The sequence below is a fragment of the Pristiophorus japonicus genome, chromosome 1 (genome assembly GCF_044704955.1).
Source record: "Pristiophorus japonicus isolate sPriJap1 chromosome 1, sPriJap1.hap1, whole genome shotgun sequence".
NCBI classification, from domain to species: Eukaryota; Metazoa; Chordata; class Chondrichthyes; family Pristiophoridae; genus Pristiophorus; species Pristiophorus japonicus.
In genome coordinates this window covers 249,314,003-249,331,580 of record NC_091977.1, presented here as the reverse complement: position 1 = coordinate 249,331,580, position 17,578 = coordinate 249,314,003, and the positions used below count along the sequence as shown (strand labels likewise).

General features: G+C 44.7%; 1 protein-coding gene across 2 annotated transcripts in view; it reads left to right on the top strand.

Annotated features, from left to right (window-relative positions):
• The window catches only part of dnah6 (dynein, axonemal, heavy chain 6), a 669,683-nt gene that overhangs the window by 262,064 nt on the left and 390,041 nt on the right, over nt 1-17,578 (top strand). For both annotated transcript variants that reach the window (XM_070888374.1, XM_070888373.1), the window contains exons 34-37: nt 587-712; nt 2,824-3,006; nt 4,136-4,279; nt 8,327-8,548. In XM_070888374.1, coding sequence (XP_070744475.1) covers nt 587-712; nt 2,824-3,006; nt 4,136-4,279; nt 8,327-8,548 — 675 coding nt within the window. The remainder of the gene's footprint in view (nt 1-586; nt 713-2,823; nt 3,007-4,135; nt 4,280-8,326; nt 8,549-17,578) is intronic.

Below are 17,578 nucleotides of genomic sequence, written 5' to 3'. Positions count from 1 at the left end.
ACCAGTGGGACCCTTGTGGAATTTCAGTGTCAAAGTTCCTTCCCTGCAATGCTTTAATTCTCTTCGAGACTGATCATGAGAATGTTTATTGCATTAGTATCAGTGGTGATTAAATGAACTGGTGACTATACTTTAAACTCTATGAAAATGTTTATTAGAAGTTCCATTTTTAAATTGAACTCCCATTGAATGAAATGTTGTTTTCATTATCTGAACCAAGAAATTTCTGTTGGTCATATCAACAAACACTGTTGACATCGTGTCAACACATATGACATTCCTCTTTGCTGTTTCAGTGGAGACATTAATCTGTTTGTTTTATTTTAAAAGAGTGTGATCAGTAAAATGTAATTTTCTTCTATGTGATGTTTGTTACAATCTTTTAAAGTGTATCACATGCTATATTTAACTTATTGTGGCAAGCATGTAAATATTTGCCATTACAGGTATTCTCAAATCCTAAAACTCTTCTGTTATTGTAATCACGCTGTTATTTATTCATTCCAATTGTTGTATAACACAGCAGTTTAATCAGTAGTAGAAACATATGGCTAATTTATGACAAAATATTTTTGTTACCTTCCAGGTGCAAGACCTGAAAGTGGCCTCTCCTGCCACTGTTAGCAGGTGTGGAATGGTTTTCATTGATGCAGATGAACTCAAATGGATGCCATATGTACAAACATGGATGGCTGGCATTCCAATTAACAAAGTAAGCTACAATATTTGGTTTGTGTGAAGTGGGATGAAGTTGGCCACCTTTAAATAAATAGTTTCTACATTATGTTTTCATTTAACCGACCCAGTCGTTTGTGTTAGCGTTGCCTGCAATACACAAACTATGTCAGCTATGTTGAATGCAAATTCTAACTCACTTCTGTCATCTCCCGGTGTCATGATTTGGCCCTTTTGTATTCAGACCATAATCAGCTGAATCAGCTCAATTCTTTAAAAGTCCTTTGGGAGTACAGAACCATGCCAGCTCCTCTAAATCTGAGGAAGAAAGCAAGGAATTCTTGTATATGCACTTCTTGAACACTGGATAGAAATCTCGTCAGACGTTTGTAGTTTTTTCTCCCTAAATCCTGTCATCCATTTTCTGTCTTTTGAGGTTTTCAGCAATTAGTTCCCTCACTTCCACAATTCAGATATGGGAAAATATTGTTTACTTCTCTTCAGCGCTGACTATGATGGGGAAATGGTTGTCTGGATATTGAGGAGCCTTTATTGAAAATGTTTCTCATGGATGGATACTAGGATTCCCAATCCTCCCGCTTTGGGTGGGACTCTGCCAGAATGGGCAGTTGGTCTCCTGGGCTCTGCTGCTGGTGACTCTGGAAGAATAATCCTTGTATGTGCTTTCATGCATGTGCAGTGCCCCGGCTGTCGTGGCTTGCAACCAAGCCACTATGTCTAAATTCTGCTGGTCTCCCCGCTATTCGGAACACGCTGCTTTATTGCGAGGATGATGGCATCGGGGTCAATGAAAATCAGCTGGAAACTCATTAAGTCCTGAGAGAGCAACTGGGGTAGGGAGAGAGAAACTCAAACTGGGAGAGGAAGAGAGAGAGAAAAACACAAACTGAGGAGGAGGAGAGAGTGTGAGGGGCAGTTAAAATAAGGACAGTGATTTAGTCCCGCTTTCTTCTCGTGGAATTGAATTTTAACCTAATGTTTTCAGCAGGTGCACAGGACAGTCTCCGGAAGGCAGCTTGGATTCTGATTTAAATATGACAATTGAGCCCGATGACGTTATTCGGGCCTGACTGCCATTTTAACCTAACATAGTAAACATATCCGAAGGTTCTTTACAGGAGCGTTATCAGGCAAAATCAGAAACCGAGCCACATAGAGATATTAGGACAGGTGACAAAAGCTTGGTTAAAGAGGTAGGCTTGAAGAAGTGATTTAAACGAAAAAAGAGAAGTAGAGAAGGGAATTCCAGAGTTTAGGGCCTAGACAGGAGAAGACCCGGCCCGGACAATGGTGGAGCGATTTAAAATCGGGGATGTGCAAGAGGCCAGAATTGGACGAGTGCAGACATTTCGGAGGGTTGTAGGGCTGGAGGAGGTTACAGAGATAGGGAGAGGCAAGGCCATGGAGGGATTTGAATACATGGACGAGAATTTTATAATCGAGCTGTTGCCGGATGTCAGTCAGTGAGCTGATGGGTGAACGGGACTTGATGCGAGTTAGGATACAGGCAGAGGAGCTTTGGGTGAGCTGAAGTTTATGGAGGGTGGAAGGCGGGAGGTCGGCCAGGAGAGCACTGGAATAGTTGAGTCTGGAGATAACCAAGGCATGGATGAGGGTTTCAGCAGCTGATGAGCTGAGGCAGGGGCGGAGACCGGCAATGTTACAGAGATGGCGAACTTGATGATGGAGAGAATATGGGGTTGGAACCTCAGTTCAGAGTTAAATAGAATGGCAAGGTTGTGAACAATCCTGTTTAGCCGCAGACAGTGGACAGGGAGGTGGATATGGAGTCAGTGGCTAGGCAACGGAGTTTGTGGTGGGGACCGAAGACAACAGTTTGGTTAAGCATGTGGTTGCAGTTATCATTGTTTTACTTTTTTTTTTAAATGGGCTTGTGCATCAATAACTTCATTAAAATAGTTCACACTATTATAATTGACAAAATATTTAGTCATTCGTGTTTATTTTGATTAGTTATACTATTCGATATGTGCTCTATAAATAATTATAAAATAGCATTGCGTAACCTAGTAATTCCACAAAATGTCTCTGTATCAGAGGCCATTCATGTTTCTGAACTGAAAAGAAATCAATAGAATTCCAAATAACTATTTAACTTTTGTTTAGATGCCTTTAGAACCACGGCAGCATCTAATGGCACTTTTTAAAGGTTGTGTTGAACATGGATTGCACTTTGCTAACAAGAAATGCACACAGGCCATCTCTCAGGTTGATATTAGTAAGGTCACTACTCTCTGCTGTCTCCTTGAATCTCTACTGCTGGGAAAAGAAGGTCCCGACCTCTTCTTGGTATGTGAAGTAATGCCTTTAATATACTCTATGGGTAACTTAAGGCTAGATGGAGCTTTGCTAGATGCAAGCACCAGTCATAGAGATGATATAACACTAACGTGTTGGAAATTTTACAAATATAGCCTAGAAAATATTTTGCTTTCATTAATGTTATGTTATTTGTAAAAGGCTAGATTCCCATTACAAAGGGTCAACTCCCAAACATACTTTTTTTTAACCTACATTTCAAACCATTTAGGATGTAATTGTAAAAAACAGGATGTCATTGCATACATTCCATAGCAGTTTGCACCATGGTTCGACGATGATTTTCATTCATTATGCCCAGCATGAGGCTTAGCTAAACAAACATACAGGTGTCAAAAGTTTCCACACCAAGCGGACAGCTTTGATAGTTCAGTGGACCAATCTTTGACATCCAAAGTTGAAGGAGCAATCGGAGTACAGTCCTTGGTTTCACGCTCTCCCCTGAAGGGGAATCCAAATTAGCGACAATGTGTGAGGTAGAATTACATATCGGCTTAAGTATGTCAGAATGAACCCATACTGCACTACGATCTCCTGGAACTTGTTGATCACCTTTGAGTTGGAGAAGAATTTTTAAGAGTTTTCTCCTCTTAAATTGGCCTAAGATTTTTTTCTCTGTGCTTTTTTGACTTACCCAGAAGATTGTGGGGATAGAGTGGTGGGGGAAGGGGGAGGACAGATGGTGATCACGGTGTGCAGGAGTCACAACATGATAGTATAAGACAAGTTCAATGGATTAGCTGGCCCTTTTCTATCCTTTATTTTTGAATGTTCATACTTTGAAACCTGCTGCATTATTGCTTTGTTTATAAAATGCCTTATAGAAACTATTTCCAAAATACGGTAACAGCTGTTGTTCTCTTGCTCAGAAGATTGATTTTAACAGTTAACCTACTGTACAACTTGGATTCTATTTTTGAATCATGTTAGCGGGCATATAATAATTCAGTGGTAATTGTAACTGAGTGAAAGTGAATGGCTTGAAATGTGCTACAAGCTTCATGCTTCTTGATAGAGAAAAATTCTGAATTTCAATGAAAGCTATTAGCTTGTTTTACTTTTTAAAACCAACAATATAACCTTATCATTTATTTTAAAGGATGCTTCTCAATTGAATAGTGTTATTTCTCAGACATTTGTCTTCTGCTATATTTGGTCTATTGGAGGAAATTTGACTGAAAACTATTGGGATGCCTTTGATACATTTGTGCGACATCAATTTGAGGATTATTCTGAGGCTAAGGTACCTGCAAAGTGGGCAAATAAATACATTGTTTTTCATAACTTGTCAGATATGCATTGGCTATACAAAGGGCTCCCCCACTTCTCTCTAAGAGAAAATACATGTAATCTCTTGCCTTTAAGGAGATATTCTCTTTTTTTTTGTACAGTAATTTCATCCTTCTTGATAAACATCAGATTTGGTCTCTGCTTCAACACTGGGGGATTCTCGTGAATTAGACTAAGACAGAGGTGCTGTACTGCCCTGGAATAGCTCTATGAATGTTGATGGGATCGATGCTTCAGGCCAGCCTGATGGCTGATCTAGAGCTGGCTGAGCCATAAAAAAATATTATTGGCTGGGTATTACTGCGTACAGCCTTTACTAGTTTTGATCCATAGAGCCTTCTGAAAAGCTATATCCTAACCAAATCAATAGAGCCATCGCAGGCTGGCCTTTAACCAGCAAAGGATTGAAAAAGTGTATCTCCAGAAGTAAAAATACTGTACAATGATGAGGATGTTTCTTATTAGACAGCACATATCGTGACTGTTTGAGAGAGATGGAGAGTACCTTGTTCAGAAAATATTTCCCTTAGCGATTCCTTCTCTACTTGTTACAGAACCAGAATTATTAGTTTTTTTGTTTTCTAAACTTAATAACCGAACAAATACAGCTTTATTATACATCTATATGCATTTAATTTCTGTAGAACCAAGTGTAGAATTCTGTGAATGGGTCGCAAAGTTTAATGCACGCTGGCAGATCAGATGTGAGAACCAAGCCACTTACTAGAAACAATAACTCGCAATGAAAAACTTTAATCTTAGTTGAGCTTGGTTTTAATCGCATATTTTATTGAAACTATTGGCGGCGTTTCTAAGTATTTATGTGCCAACTTTACTATTATCGATTCTGGCTGCCATGTTGGTTATATTGATGTCTGTTTTGACCTGTGTACCAATATATCAACCTTGTTTTTACTGTTATCGGGGTGATTTGTTACCCGGGGCAAAGGTTGATTATAAATTGCATAAGTTAGTACAAGGAGCATTGATTATACAGGTTAAACCTCTCCTATTCGGGACACTCGGGACCTGGCCTGTGCCAGATAAGGGATTTTGCCAGATGAGGGGAGATCATGTTAAATTGGATGGTACAGGTACTGAGCAAGGGGATATCTGGGCTGGCTGGCTTGGGGCTGGGAGTGCGGCCGGTGGATTGTGGGGTCAGGCCAGCGATTGCAGGAGTCGGCAGTGAGGAAGGACTTCAATTTGTTCATGTCGAAGTTCTGCGCATGCGCCACCCGGTGGACGGGAATGGTGCCAGGTAGTGCTGGAGGGAGTCCGGGATAAGGGAAGTTCAACCTGTAGAATTAACAGCATAAAACAGAGGCAGTCAGAGATATGCACAAATTTCTTACCTGAAAACAGAAGGACAAGTAATGGAAAGTAACTTTTCAAATCATTCCCAGCCTTTGGTAAAGGTTATGAGTTCCCGAGTGGAATTTTTTGGTGTAACTGACTGGATTGTATCCTGTTCGACCCTGAACTCTGCTTCCAAATGCCTCTTAAGAACATGAGAACTTAAGAAATAGAGCAGAATTAGGCCATAAAGTCCCTCAAGCCTGCTCTGCCATTCAATAAGATCATGGCTGATCATCGACCTTAACTCCACTTTTTTAAGAACATAAGAACTAGAAGCGTGTGTGTGTGTGTGTGTATTTGTTATTGAGTACTACTTCATTAGTGATTGTATTAAGTTTCTCCCTCCCTATAGCCCCTTGATTATCCACTATTGGAATGTTTTTCGTGTCTTCTATCATGAAGATCGATACGAAATATTTGTTCAATGTCTCTGCCATTTCCCTGTTCTCCATTATTAATTTCCCAGTCTCATCCTTGTTGTGGAGTTTTTAAATGTAACACTCAACGCAAGTCTGTATGTGGAGAAAAGAGTTGTTTATTTTTACTCGAACGATCAAGGGAGAAACGGCTTACGCCAGTCTCGCACTGGATACACCCTCACCGCTCTCTCCGAACAAATCGTCGGGTTACTGTCTTTATACAGTCAAAATACATACAAAATCATGAAGTTCCGCGCGGAAGCTTTCCATTTGTTGTTTCCCTGACGCGTCACAAATTTTCGCCTACCTACTATGATTACATTGGTTAATACAATTATATTGACAGAACGCTTCGATGCCCCCCCCGTGCGCCCTTTATCTGATTAATTACGTGCTACATCATTTTCATGCCTGTGAACTCTTCCCCTCCTGGCCGATCTGGCCTCAACCAGCTGCGATGTTCTCAATCATCCATTGTTTCCTGTAATCTCTTACCACCCCATGTGACCTAGCCTTGGAGTGTTTTTTTTTCTAACTGTTTGTTTTTTTCTGTGGGAAGGTGATTTATCTTCCTGAGAGTTCTAGTTTAACATTTTCCTTGTGTTCCATAGCACGTATCTATCTTTATTTTCTTTCAGCCTTGCTTATGGTTTTAACTTTACTGAATTAGGTTCCCTCTGATTAATTAGGTTCCTTCTGATTAATTAGGTTCCCTCTGATTCATTGTTTTCCTCTACAATCCTCTAGGGGATCAACATTTACTTTTGCCACTCTTTTCCTTTTTATGCACCTGTAGAAACTCATACTATTTTTTTTTATATTTCATGCTAGTTTACTTTCATAATCTATCTTCCCTCTCTTTATCAACCCTCTGAGTGAAGAAATTCCTCCTCATCCCTGTCTTAAATGACCTACTACTTATCCTGATACTGTGCCAGCCCGATCTCCATATCCCTTGATTTCCCCATGACTCCAAAAATCTAATCAATCTCAGCCTTGAATATATTCAGATTCACAACATCCACAGCCCTCTGGGGCAGAGAACTACAAAGATTCACAACCCTCTGTGAAGAAATTTCTGTCTTAAATGGCCTACCCCTTATCCTGATATTGTGCCCCCTAGTTCTAAACACACCAGCCAAGGGAAACAACCACTCTCAGCATCTACTCTGTATATCCCCTTCAGAATCTTGTATGTTTCAATGAGATCACCTCTCTTCTAAACTCCAGAGAGTATGGGCCCATTCTATACAATCTCTCATCATAGTACAGTCCTCTCATCCCTGGAGTCAATCTAGTGAACCTCCATTGTACCGCCTCCAAGGCAAATATATCCTTCCATAGATAAGGATACTAAAACTGTGCATAGTACCGCAGGTGTGGTCTCACCAAGGCCCTGTACAATTGGAGCAACACTTCCTTACTTTTATACTCCAACCCTCTTGCAATAAAGGACAGCATGCCATTTTAAATATTTTCCATATGCCATATTTTCCAATTCCTTCCCTTGCCTTTTTGTTTCCACTCTGAGGCTTTCCCAACCATTATTCCGTTCGCTCCCTCGCCTTTCTCCCTCTTTCAGGCTTTTCCTCCCATTATTCCATTCACTTTTCCCTTTTCTTTCTGGCTTCCCCCCCAGTATCTCATTCCTGCTGGGCTGCCTCCCTTTCATGTAACTTCCACGATTAACGCATTAAAAAAATTAATTGCCAAAAATATTAACTCATTAACTGTGATTAAATTGATGGCTCTAATTTGTACACAGCATTACAGTATCACGTGTGGAGATTAACAGGATTGTATAAATTAAGAACTGCAGATACATTACTTGAGCTTTGAACATACTTCTTTGTGTTATTTTAGCTCACCAACAACTCTTTCCCCATATCTAGATCATTGCAGCCATTGTTTTTCCACACTGAGCACGATGCTCAGAAATGATAGTGATAATGTGAGAGTGTTGGATGCTGAGTGTGTTTTTCTGACTTCAGCAGTGAGATGGGGGAATCAAAATAAAATTCCACTTGAACTGTATGCTGGACAGTTTGATTATAATTTTCATTTTATCATCTGAATGTTTAAAATGCAATGTTCCTTATCTAGCCAGCTAACAGGTGCTGGGGTATTTTGGTGAGCTTTCTGTAGAGTATTCAGTTATTAATATTGACAATAATGCTCACAGCTTTTGATTTGCATAAAATGCCTTTATTATGTTACCTCAGATACCAACATCTGGTGACCTGTGGAGCTACTACATGGACTTTGATAACAATCGACTGGACCCATGGGACAGAATTATTCCCAGTTTTAAGTACAATAGTAAACTGCCATTTTTTGAGATGCTTGTTCCCACAACAGACACTGTGCGATTTGGCTATCTGTTGGAAAAACTTCTTGCTGTTAAGCACTCTGTTCTATTCACTGGGACAACTGGAGTGGGCAAGGTATACTGCTCTTTTGGCATTTTTCCTGCATTCATTACATTGTAAACAGAATTAAAGCCATAGTTACTTTAAATGCAAGTTAACATCTGTAAGGATAAGTGATAAATAAAGTGAAGATTGTTTCTCTTTTCTAAGTTTATATATCACAAGATTATAATTTGTCAAGTGATTTTACAACAGTGGTATTGTAGATCATTATAACATTTACTTGCTATTATTTTCTAATCATCAACTATCTCTAAATTTCAAAAAAATAATATAAAAATGAGCTTAAATCTTATAGGGCTCAATTTTCCCCAGTATTTACGTCATTTTTTTTGGAGTAGGCTGCTTTTTCTGGCCTAATTTAAAAATCCCCAGTTTCCCCAATCAGTTTGCACCACGAAACTCATTTAGTTACGTTTTTTTTTTAGTTAAGTTTTTTTTTCCTCAAAAGGGGGCATAACCAGCCACCTACGCCAATTCTGGCCATTTAGGCAACTTTGGCCAGCTGATAGTTACTCCATTTCTACTTAAGCCAGCGTATGTAGCCACTCGAGAAAACCCTTGTGGAGAGTTAAAGAAATCAGTGCAGGTATGTACATCGGAGGCCATTCTGCCTGGGCTAGAGGCGGGAAGCGGAGCGGACCGGGATCCGCACTCACTCGCAACCGGAGAGGCTTGGCGGGGGAGGGAGCAAACTGACCGGCACGCACTTGGGGGCCACAGAGCGGGGAGGCTCGGCAGGGGAGGGAGCAAGCTCAAAATACAACCCCTAGTAAAATGGAGAGTTTACAGACAGTAGAATTATTCTTGCGTAGTAGGACATCACTGTTGCTTCCATTTGCAGTGAAACTCTTTAGACTACAAGGAACTACTTCAGTTGCTGCGTTAGGTTTGCATCACTGATCTTTGATGGTATTGGGTGGTCGTTATGAGTTCAGTCGCTTGAGAGATGCATCAGTTGCCTGGTATTGTAGTCGTGATGCCATTCCTCTCTCAGATTTGTTCTATTCTATCACATATTCTCCCCCTCTCTTCCACTAAACTGTCAGACTTATTTCCTGTAATGCTTCCCTGTGATTGAAATTCTCATCATGCCTGCTTTCCGTCAAAATTACGCTCCCTATTCATTTTACCTACCTCTGACTTGGGTCCTTTTAGCTCGGTCTCCAAACTAGGTGCTGATGTTACTTACCGCTGAGCAGTCTCGAAGGACCTAAAATGAGTCCTGTGGCCTGATGCTGACTGTCCATTCCCTGTTGCCACTTCTCATGGCTGCCATCCACAAGCCAACACTGCCTGCCATTTGCCTTTCTCTGAGCTCTACTGCGCATGTGCGGCCATTTCAGCAACGTCAAGAACGTCAGTTTTTTTCCCTGTGCATGCGCAGAAGGCCCAGCTCCTTTTTTCAGCGCAGACCGCAGGCTCCACCCCCTGAGGTGACTGACCACGCTGCGCGGCTGTAGATTATAGCCCAAACGTCGGGGAAACTGCGGAGATCTTTTTCTGGTGCATTTATTTACCTAATTAAGCAGCCCAACTCTGGCAATACGCCAGAAAACGGGCTCGGGGGAAAATTGAGCCCTTAGTGTCTTCTATGATCTCGGGGCACCCCCAATGCCTTCACAGCTACTAAAGTACTTTTGCAGTGTAGTTACTCTTGTAATGTAAACCCTCATTCTAACTTGGGACGCCGGTGGGAAGCTGTCATGATGTGTTGGCATGAGACCCAGATGATTTTAACTACTGGGCCGCATTTGCATTTGTCTGGTGGACCATCCTCCCAGTAACATCAGGAATTGGGCAGCCTGCTCACCCATCGCATGCAATTTCTGGTGTATCTCCCAAGGACGACCAAAAGTGGAGATGTACCTCTGAAAATGTGGTTGCATCCCCTGCTTGGATTTATCATTGAACAACTGTGTAAGATATCTACTGAACTGAGTAGAAGATCTGCTCCTTGCTTTTCTAATGCCTCTTTGGAGGGTCCTAGTGGACAAAGTCAGGGCAAGGAGGGAGGTACTCTTCTCCAGCAGCTGCAGGAGCATCCCCAAGGCCACCATCAAGCAGGTCTGGACAGAGGTGGCTGATTAAATGAATCACCTTTATCACATTTAGCATTTCAGTCAGCAATGTGGCTTAGCAGCAGCCTCTGAGTTTGCATTGTCAGCATTTCATTGATGGAGCCATTGTCTGAGTAGTTTAAATGTTCTTCAATGCATGATAAAGGCAGTGGTGAAGGATGTATCAATGACTATAGAGGAGCTCTATGTAGGTTTTAAAGATGGAGGCATGAGCAGGTCAGTGGAATCACTGAGCAATTAGCTGGTTCCTCACATTTCACGCTGCAAGGCAGTGAGGTGGCACTCATTCTTCTACTGCTTCCTTGCCTTTCCCTTGGTCCTCTTCATCTGATTAGGACTGCTGCTGCTGATCACCCTCCTCCAACTGCAGGCATCTCTGTGACGAGGTTGTGCAGTATGCAGCACACTATTACGACGTGGGAGATTCTTTGTGGGGCATGTTCTAAGGAGCCACCAGATCTGTTGAGATACCTGAACCTCTATTTCAGCATTCTTATGGTGTGTGCAATAATGATCAAGGGTGATCATTATACCTTGACTTTGAATATATCTGTGTTGTTTAAGCATGGTGGGGTTGTGGAGGGGTGTCATGAGCCACGTATGTAAGCCATCCTGTGATGATATTGGGTTGAATATTAGGGAGATGGTTGAGTGGAAAGGATAAAAACAATGTGATACCTGCCTTGGTACCTTGCAGAAACTTGCATATTCTATTTCTGTGATCGGCGACTAGGTGAACATTATTGGAGTGCTGGCCCTTCCCACTGATGAATGCTTCTGTCTGGTATTCTGGTGCCCTGATATCAACACGTGGGCAGTTAATGATACTTTGGATGTGAGGCAAGCCAGCCACTGTTGCAATCACTGAGCTCTCTCTATTGACTGTTGAGGTCAATGGGGAAGGTAAAGTACTGATGAGCCCTGGCAAACAGTGTCACAGATTTGTGTAATGCAGCTGAGTACTGTAGACGGGGAGATACAGCTGATATCCCCTGTAGCAGACTGAAAGGGGACAGTGGTAAAAAAGTTAAGGGCTGTGGTGACTTTGACGGCCACTGGTAAAGCATGGCCCCCTGGTCCAGCTGGCAGCAGGTCCTGTTTCAGGAGGCTGCAGAGGTCTGTGTTAGCCTGCCTGAAGAAGTATGGCTTTTCAGATAGATCCAAGAAAGTGACTCGGCCTGTACACCCTGTGTGCTGGGTATGGCCTTCTACAAGGAGCTGCCCTCGCCTGCTCTCTTCAGATAGATGAAGCTGCTGCAGATTGCTGAGGCTGCCTGTAAAGTTTTTTTAAATCTATTCATGGGATGTGGGTGTCACTGGCAAGGCCAGCATTTATTGCCCATCCTTAATTGATTTTGAGAAGGTAGTGGTGAGCTGGTTTCTTGAACCGCTGCAGTCCGTGTGGTGAAACTACTTCCAGTGCTGTTAGAGATTGAGTTCCAGGACTATGACCCACTGACGATGGAGAACTGGCTATGTACTTCCAAATCAGCATAGTGTATGACTTGGAGGGGAACTTGGAGATGATAGTGTTCCCATGCGCCTCCTGCCCTTGTCCTTCATGGAGGTTGAGGTCACAGGTTTGGGAGTTGCTGCCGAAGAAGCCTTGGCGAATTGCTCAGTGCATCTTGTAGATGGTACACACTGCAGCCACAGTACCCTGGTAGTGCAGTGAGTGAATGTTGAATGTGGAGGATGGGGTGCCAATCAAGTGGGCTGTTTTGTCTGCACTCATCCAGGCAAGTGGAGAATATTCCATCATAATCCTGATTTGTGCCTGTTGATAGTGGATAGCCTTTGGGGAGTCAGGAGGTGAGACACTCACCACAAAATACCCAGCCTCTGACCTGCTCTTGTAGCCACAGTTTTTATTTGGCTGGTCCAGTTATGTGTTTGGTCAATGGTGACCCCCAGGATGTTGATGGTGGGGGATTCGGCGATGGTAATGCCATTGAATATCAAGGGGCAGTGGTTAGACTCCTGGTTGTTGGAGATAGTCATTGCCTGCACTCGTCCAGGTCTTGTTGCATGCAGGCATGGACTGTTTCATTATCTGAGGAGTTGTGAATGGAACTGACCACTGTGCAGTCATCAGCAAACATCCCCACTTCCGACCTTATGATGAAGGGAAGGTCATTGATGCAGCAGCTGAAGATGGATAGGCCTAGGACACTGCCCTGAGGAACTTTGCAGTGATCTCCAACCATCACAACCATCTTTCTTTGTGCTAGGTATGACTCCAGCCAGTGGAGAGTTTTCCCCCTGAATCCCATTGACTTCAGTTTTACTTGGGCTCCTTGATGCTACACTCGGTAAAATGCTGCCTTGATGCCAAGGGCAGTCACTCTCACCTCACCTCTGGAATTCAGCTCTTTTGTCCATGTTTGTGTTACGTTTAGAATAACTTCACAAGACTGTACATCTTCAGCTCCAAGTGTTGTGACCTTGGTCTCTTTATTGTGACTCCAGAGTTAGGAGGCAGCATGGTAGTCTGCCTTTTATCTCCCACAGGTGCGCCCCCTGGTGGCAAGTCTTGCACATTGGTAGTGATTACATACATAACATCATTTCCCCCGCCCAAAGTCTTATGTACAAGTTATTTACAAGTTGAGGCGATCCGGGGCTCTGTGTTCCCGGGTTGATCACCTGAGTTAAAATCCTGGCATGGGTGAGTCGGTCGGATCATTGCTGCACAGCCACGTGGCTGGTCTGATCGGACTGTCGAGCATGGCGGGTTCATCCTCGTGGTTGACAGTGAGGTCAGTTGTGTTAATGGGTCGCTGGGGGCCAGGTCCTTTCACAGTAGTTCCTGGTTATCTGCAGTTCGCAGTTTGGTCTGGTCCAAATGCTTTTCTGCGTTTTCCCATTACATGGTTTCACAACAAACACTCCATTTTCATAACAAGCACTCCATTCCCCTCTTTGGCTAATACAGTGCTGGCAGCCCATCTGGGGCCATGATCATGGTCTACATCATTTATTCTGATGTCACGTGGAGGAACCATATGATCATGGCGAATTCTCTGCTGATAGCATACGGAAGGCCCGGTTCTGAGTGATTCAGCCCAGTGACTGCATCGCACCCGGGATAGCCGGGTCTGTGGGGAGTCTACCGTAACATGTATGGTGCTCGGCTTTATGACTTGGGCTGCCCGCTCCGGACTATTGTCGCTGACTCCAAGGTCCGGCAAGCCAAGGATGGCAGATATGGCCTTGAGACTTTCAGTAGTGGCGGGAGGCCGCGTGGTCCCCTTGGATCTTGGGCCATGGTATGGAAGCCCAGGACCAGCAACTGTGTGTAGCCTCCCTGCCTTTCTTTGCAGGGTTGCCCCATAGGGGCCAATCTGATGGGATGAGCATTACGTCTTTGCGACGGATAAGCTGCAACATCCCGTCTAGCGGTTTGCCGTTGGCAGGTGATAACGTGTGATCCTGGCTGGGGAGCCATTACGGTTGACTCCTCGCTTTCTAGCACTTTCATAACCACGAGCATGTCTGCGGGCTGTGCCGTTTTCACCCCGGTGGTGGGCAATGGTAGCCAACTGAGGGCATCAGCGCCGTTCTCAGTGCCTAGCCTGTGTTACAGTGCACAGACAGTTAGATCTATTTGAGATAAAGCATTGATAAAGGTACCTCTGCTCTCTGAAAACTGTGAGATTAGCAGCTTGTCTGACTCGAGCAAATGTTGGGACACGCTTTAGTATGTCTCTTTTGTCCCGTGAACGCAGGCCTTGGGTACAACCGGTTGGTGTTCGCCCGCTACTTTGGCTTGTTGTAAGGCACCCCAGACCCCATGTGATAATCCATCATTTGCCGTGAATGGGTGCTTACATGGGTTACGCAGTGCAAACAACTTATTGGAATGTAGTGGGTTCCTGGCCTTCTCAGCGGCCATCCCTTTACCCTTGCCCCAAGCCCAATTGTCTTCCTTACTGGCGACATCCCGTGGTCTGGACGCACTCCCGTCCCGTGGTCTCCGTGATGCCGACAGCCGCGATCTTTCTCCCCAGGGATTTTGCCTCTGGCATTGGGAAGATGCATTCGGATCATTTTGGCCGGTATCCCACTCTGCTTGGTCGACCTGGAGCTTCTTCCATCATCACGAAGAGGTCGTCAGCTTTGGGTGTGGGGTACCGCGCCTGTACCGCTGCTCGGTTGATTTTCACTTCCTCGTGGTCGTGATGAGCGGCCTGTGCCTCGGGGATCTGCAAATTGATCTGCACTTCAATGCCTAGATCAGCTGAAGGTGGGGGCTTGCTCAGCCTTTGAGCCAGGGAGATGTCATTTGCCGGAGAAGGTACACAGAGGTCTTCCCAGTTCCATCGAATCTTCTCCATCCATCTTATACCAAGCAGCATTGGCCCATCACCTGAAACAATCCACAGTGGTAAATCGTGCACCGCTCCCTCATGCGATACTCTTATGTCCGCACTACCAATAGCTGATATCTGTTCCATGGTGTCGGTGCGCAGCTTTGCCTGAATCAGGATCAGCTTGGGTCGTTGTGCTCTGTCACCCCACAGCCTCTCGAATGCCTTCTGGCTCATATTTGATTGACTCTCCCCCGTATCCCATTCCATGGAGACTTGAGTGCCGTTAAGTTTAACTTTTAACATTATCGGAGGGCCTTTGGTGGTGAAGGTGTGTTTCCCATATACTTCCTCTTCATCCTCAGGTTGAGTTGCCTCTCCTGCTCGTTCAGCGTGGTCCGCGCCGGATTGGTCATCTTCTGCCGACTCTGCCACGTGGTGAGTCGCAGCACGTTTGCTGGAGGTACCCCATTGTTCCACAGCCCTTTCACATGTAGTGCTTGAATCGACATTGATGGGCTTGATGATTACCCCCGCAGCGCCAACATGGTGCTAATGGATTCACATTCACGCCCCACGGCGGACTCTGAGTCATTCTAGGTCGTCTCTGCGGGCGCGCAGGCCCTGCTATGTACAGTTCTGCCGGCTGGAGGCATTATTTTATGCACAGTACCTGCCGGTGAGTTTTGCCAGACAGAAGTTTGCGAAGAATGACCTGGTGGCCGATTCCAAGCCCGAAAAAGACCCGAAAAAGTCCCGCAACACTTCCCCCAAAAATCCAGCAAATACGCACGGTCCTGCAAGGCATCTTAGGTCGGCGACATAGCTCGCCACGTCAAGGCCCTCGGAGCAGTGGTACGTATAAAAGCGATACTTGACCATCAAGATGTTCTCCTAAGACTTGAGGTGTTCCCGAACCAATGTACACAGCTCTTCATATGTCTTCTCCGTTGGTTTCGTTGGTGCTAGCAGATTTTTGATGCGGCCATATATTGTGGACCCACAAACGGTGAGGAGAATCGCCCTGCGCTTGACCGTGGTTTCTTCCTTTTCCAGCTCGTTGGCCATGAAGTACTGGTCGAGACACTCAGTGAAGGCTTCCCAATCATCACCCTCAACAAATCTCTCAAGAATACCAACGGCAGTCAAAACTGTGTGAAAGTTCGTGATCTGTTACTCATCGCCAATTGTTACGTTTCGAATAACTTCACAAGTCTATACATCTTCAGCTCAAACTGTTGTGAGCTTGGTCTCTCTATTGTGACTCCAGAGTCAGAAGGCAGCATGGTAGTCTGCCTTTTATACCTGCTTGCCCAGGGTGTGCAGGTGACCCTTGGATCTCCCACAGGTGCGCCCCTGGTGGCAAGTCTTACACATTGGTAGTGTTTACATACATAACAGTTTGGACCAAGGCTGTAATGAGGTCTGGAGCCGAGTGGTCCTGGCGGAACCCAAACTGGGCATCGGTGAACAAGTTATGGGTGAGTAAGTACCGCTTGATAGCACTGTCGATGACACCTTCCATCACTTTGCTGATGTTTGGGAGTAGGCTGATGGCATGGTAATTGGCCAGATTGGATTTGTCCTGCTTTTTGTGGACAGGACATATCTAGGCAGTTTTCCACATTACCGGTAGATGCCAGTGTTATCGATGTACTGGAACAGCTTGGTCAGAGGCGAAGCTAGTTCTGGAGCACGTCTTCAGCACGACAGCCGGGATGTTGTCAGGGCCCATTAGCTTTGCTGTATCCAGTACGCTCAGCCCGTTTCTTGATATCACCAGGAGTGAATCAATGGCTGAAGACTGGCTTCTATGATGGTAGGGGCCTCAGGAGGAGACCAATATGGATCATCCACTCGGCACTTCTGGCTGAAGATGGTTGCAAACGTTTCAGCCTTGTCATTTGCACTTGCGTGCTGGGCTCTGTCATCATTGAGGATGGGGATATTCATGGAGCCTCCTCCTCCCATTAATAGATTAATGGTTCCCCACCATTCACAACTGGATGTGGCAGAACTACAGAGCTTTGATCTGATCCATTGATTGTGAGATCGCTTAGCCCTGTCTATAGCATGCAGGTCTGTTGCAGCTTCCCCAGGTTGGCACCTCATTTTTAGGTGTGCCTGGTTCAGTTGGTTCCCTGGCCTGATGGTAATGAGGGATATGCCAGGCCACTCTTTGTGATGGACATTCAAGTCCCCCACCCAGAGTACATTGTGTGCCCTTGCTACTCTCAGTCCTTCTTCCAAGTGGTGTTCAACATGGAGGAGTACTGATTCATCAGCTGAGGGAGGGCAGTAGGTGGTAATCAGCAGGAGGTTTCCTTGCCCATGCTTGACATGAGGCCATGAGACTTCATGGGGTCTGGAATCAATGTTGAAGCTTCCCAGGGCCACTCCCTTCTGACTATATACCACTGTGCTGTTACCCCTGGTGGGTATTGCTGGTGGGACAGGACATAACCAGGGATGGTGATGGAGGAGTCTGGGACATTGGAGGAAAGGTACGATTCTGAGAGTATGACTATGTTGCTTAACTAGTCTGTAGGACAACTTTCCCAATTTTGGCACAAGTCCCCAGATGTTGATGAGGAGGACCTTGCACGGTCGACTAGGCTGGGTGTGCCGTTGCCGTGTCCATAGCTGGTGCCGAG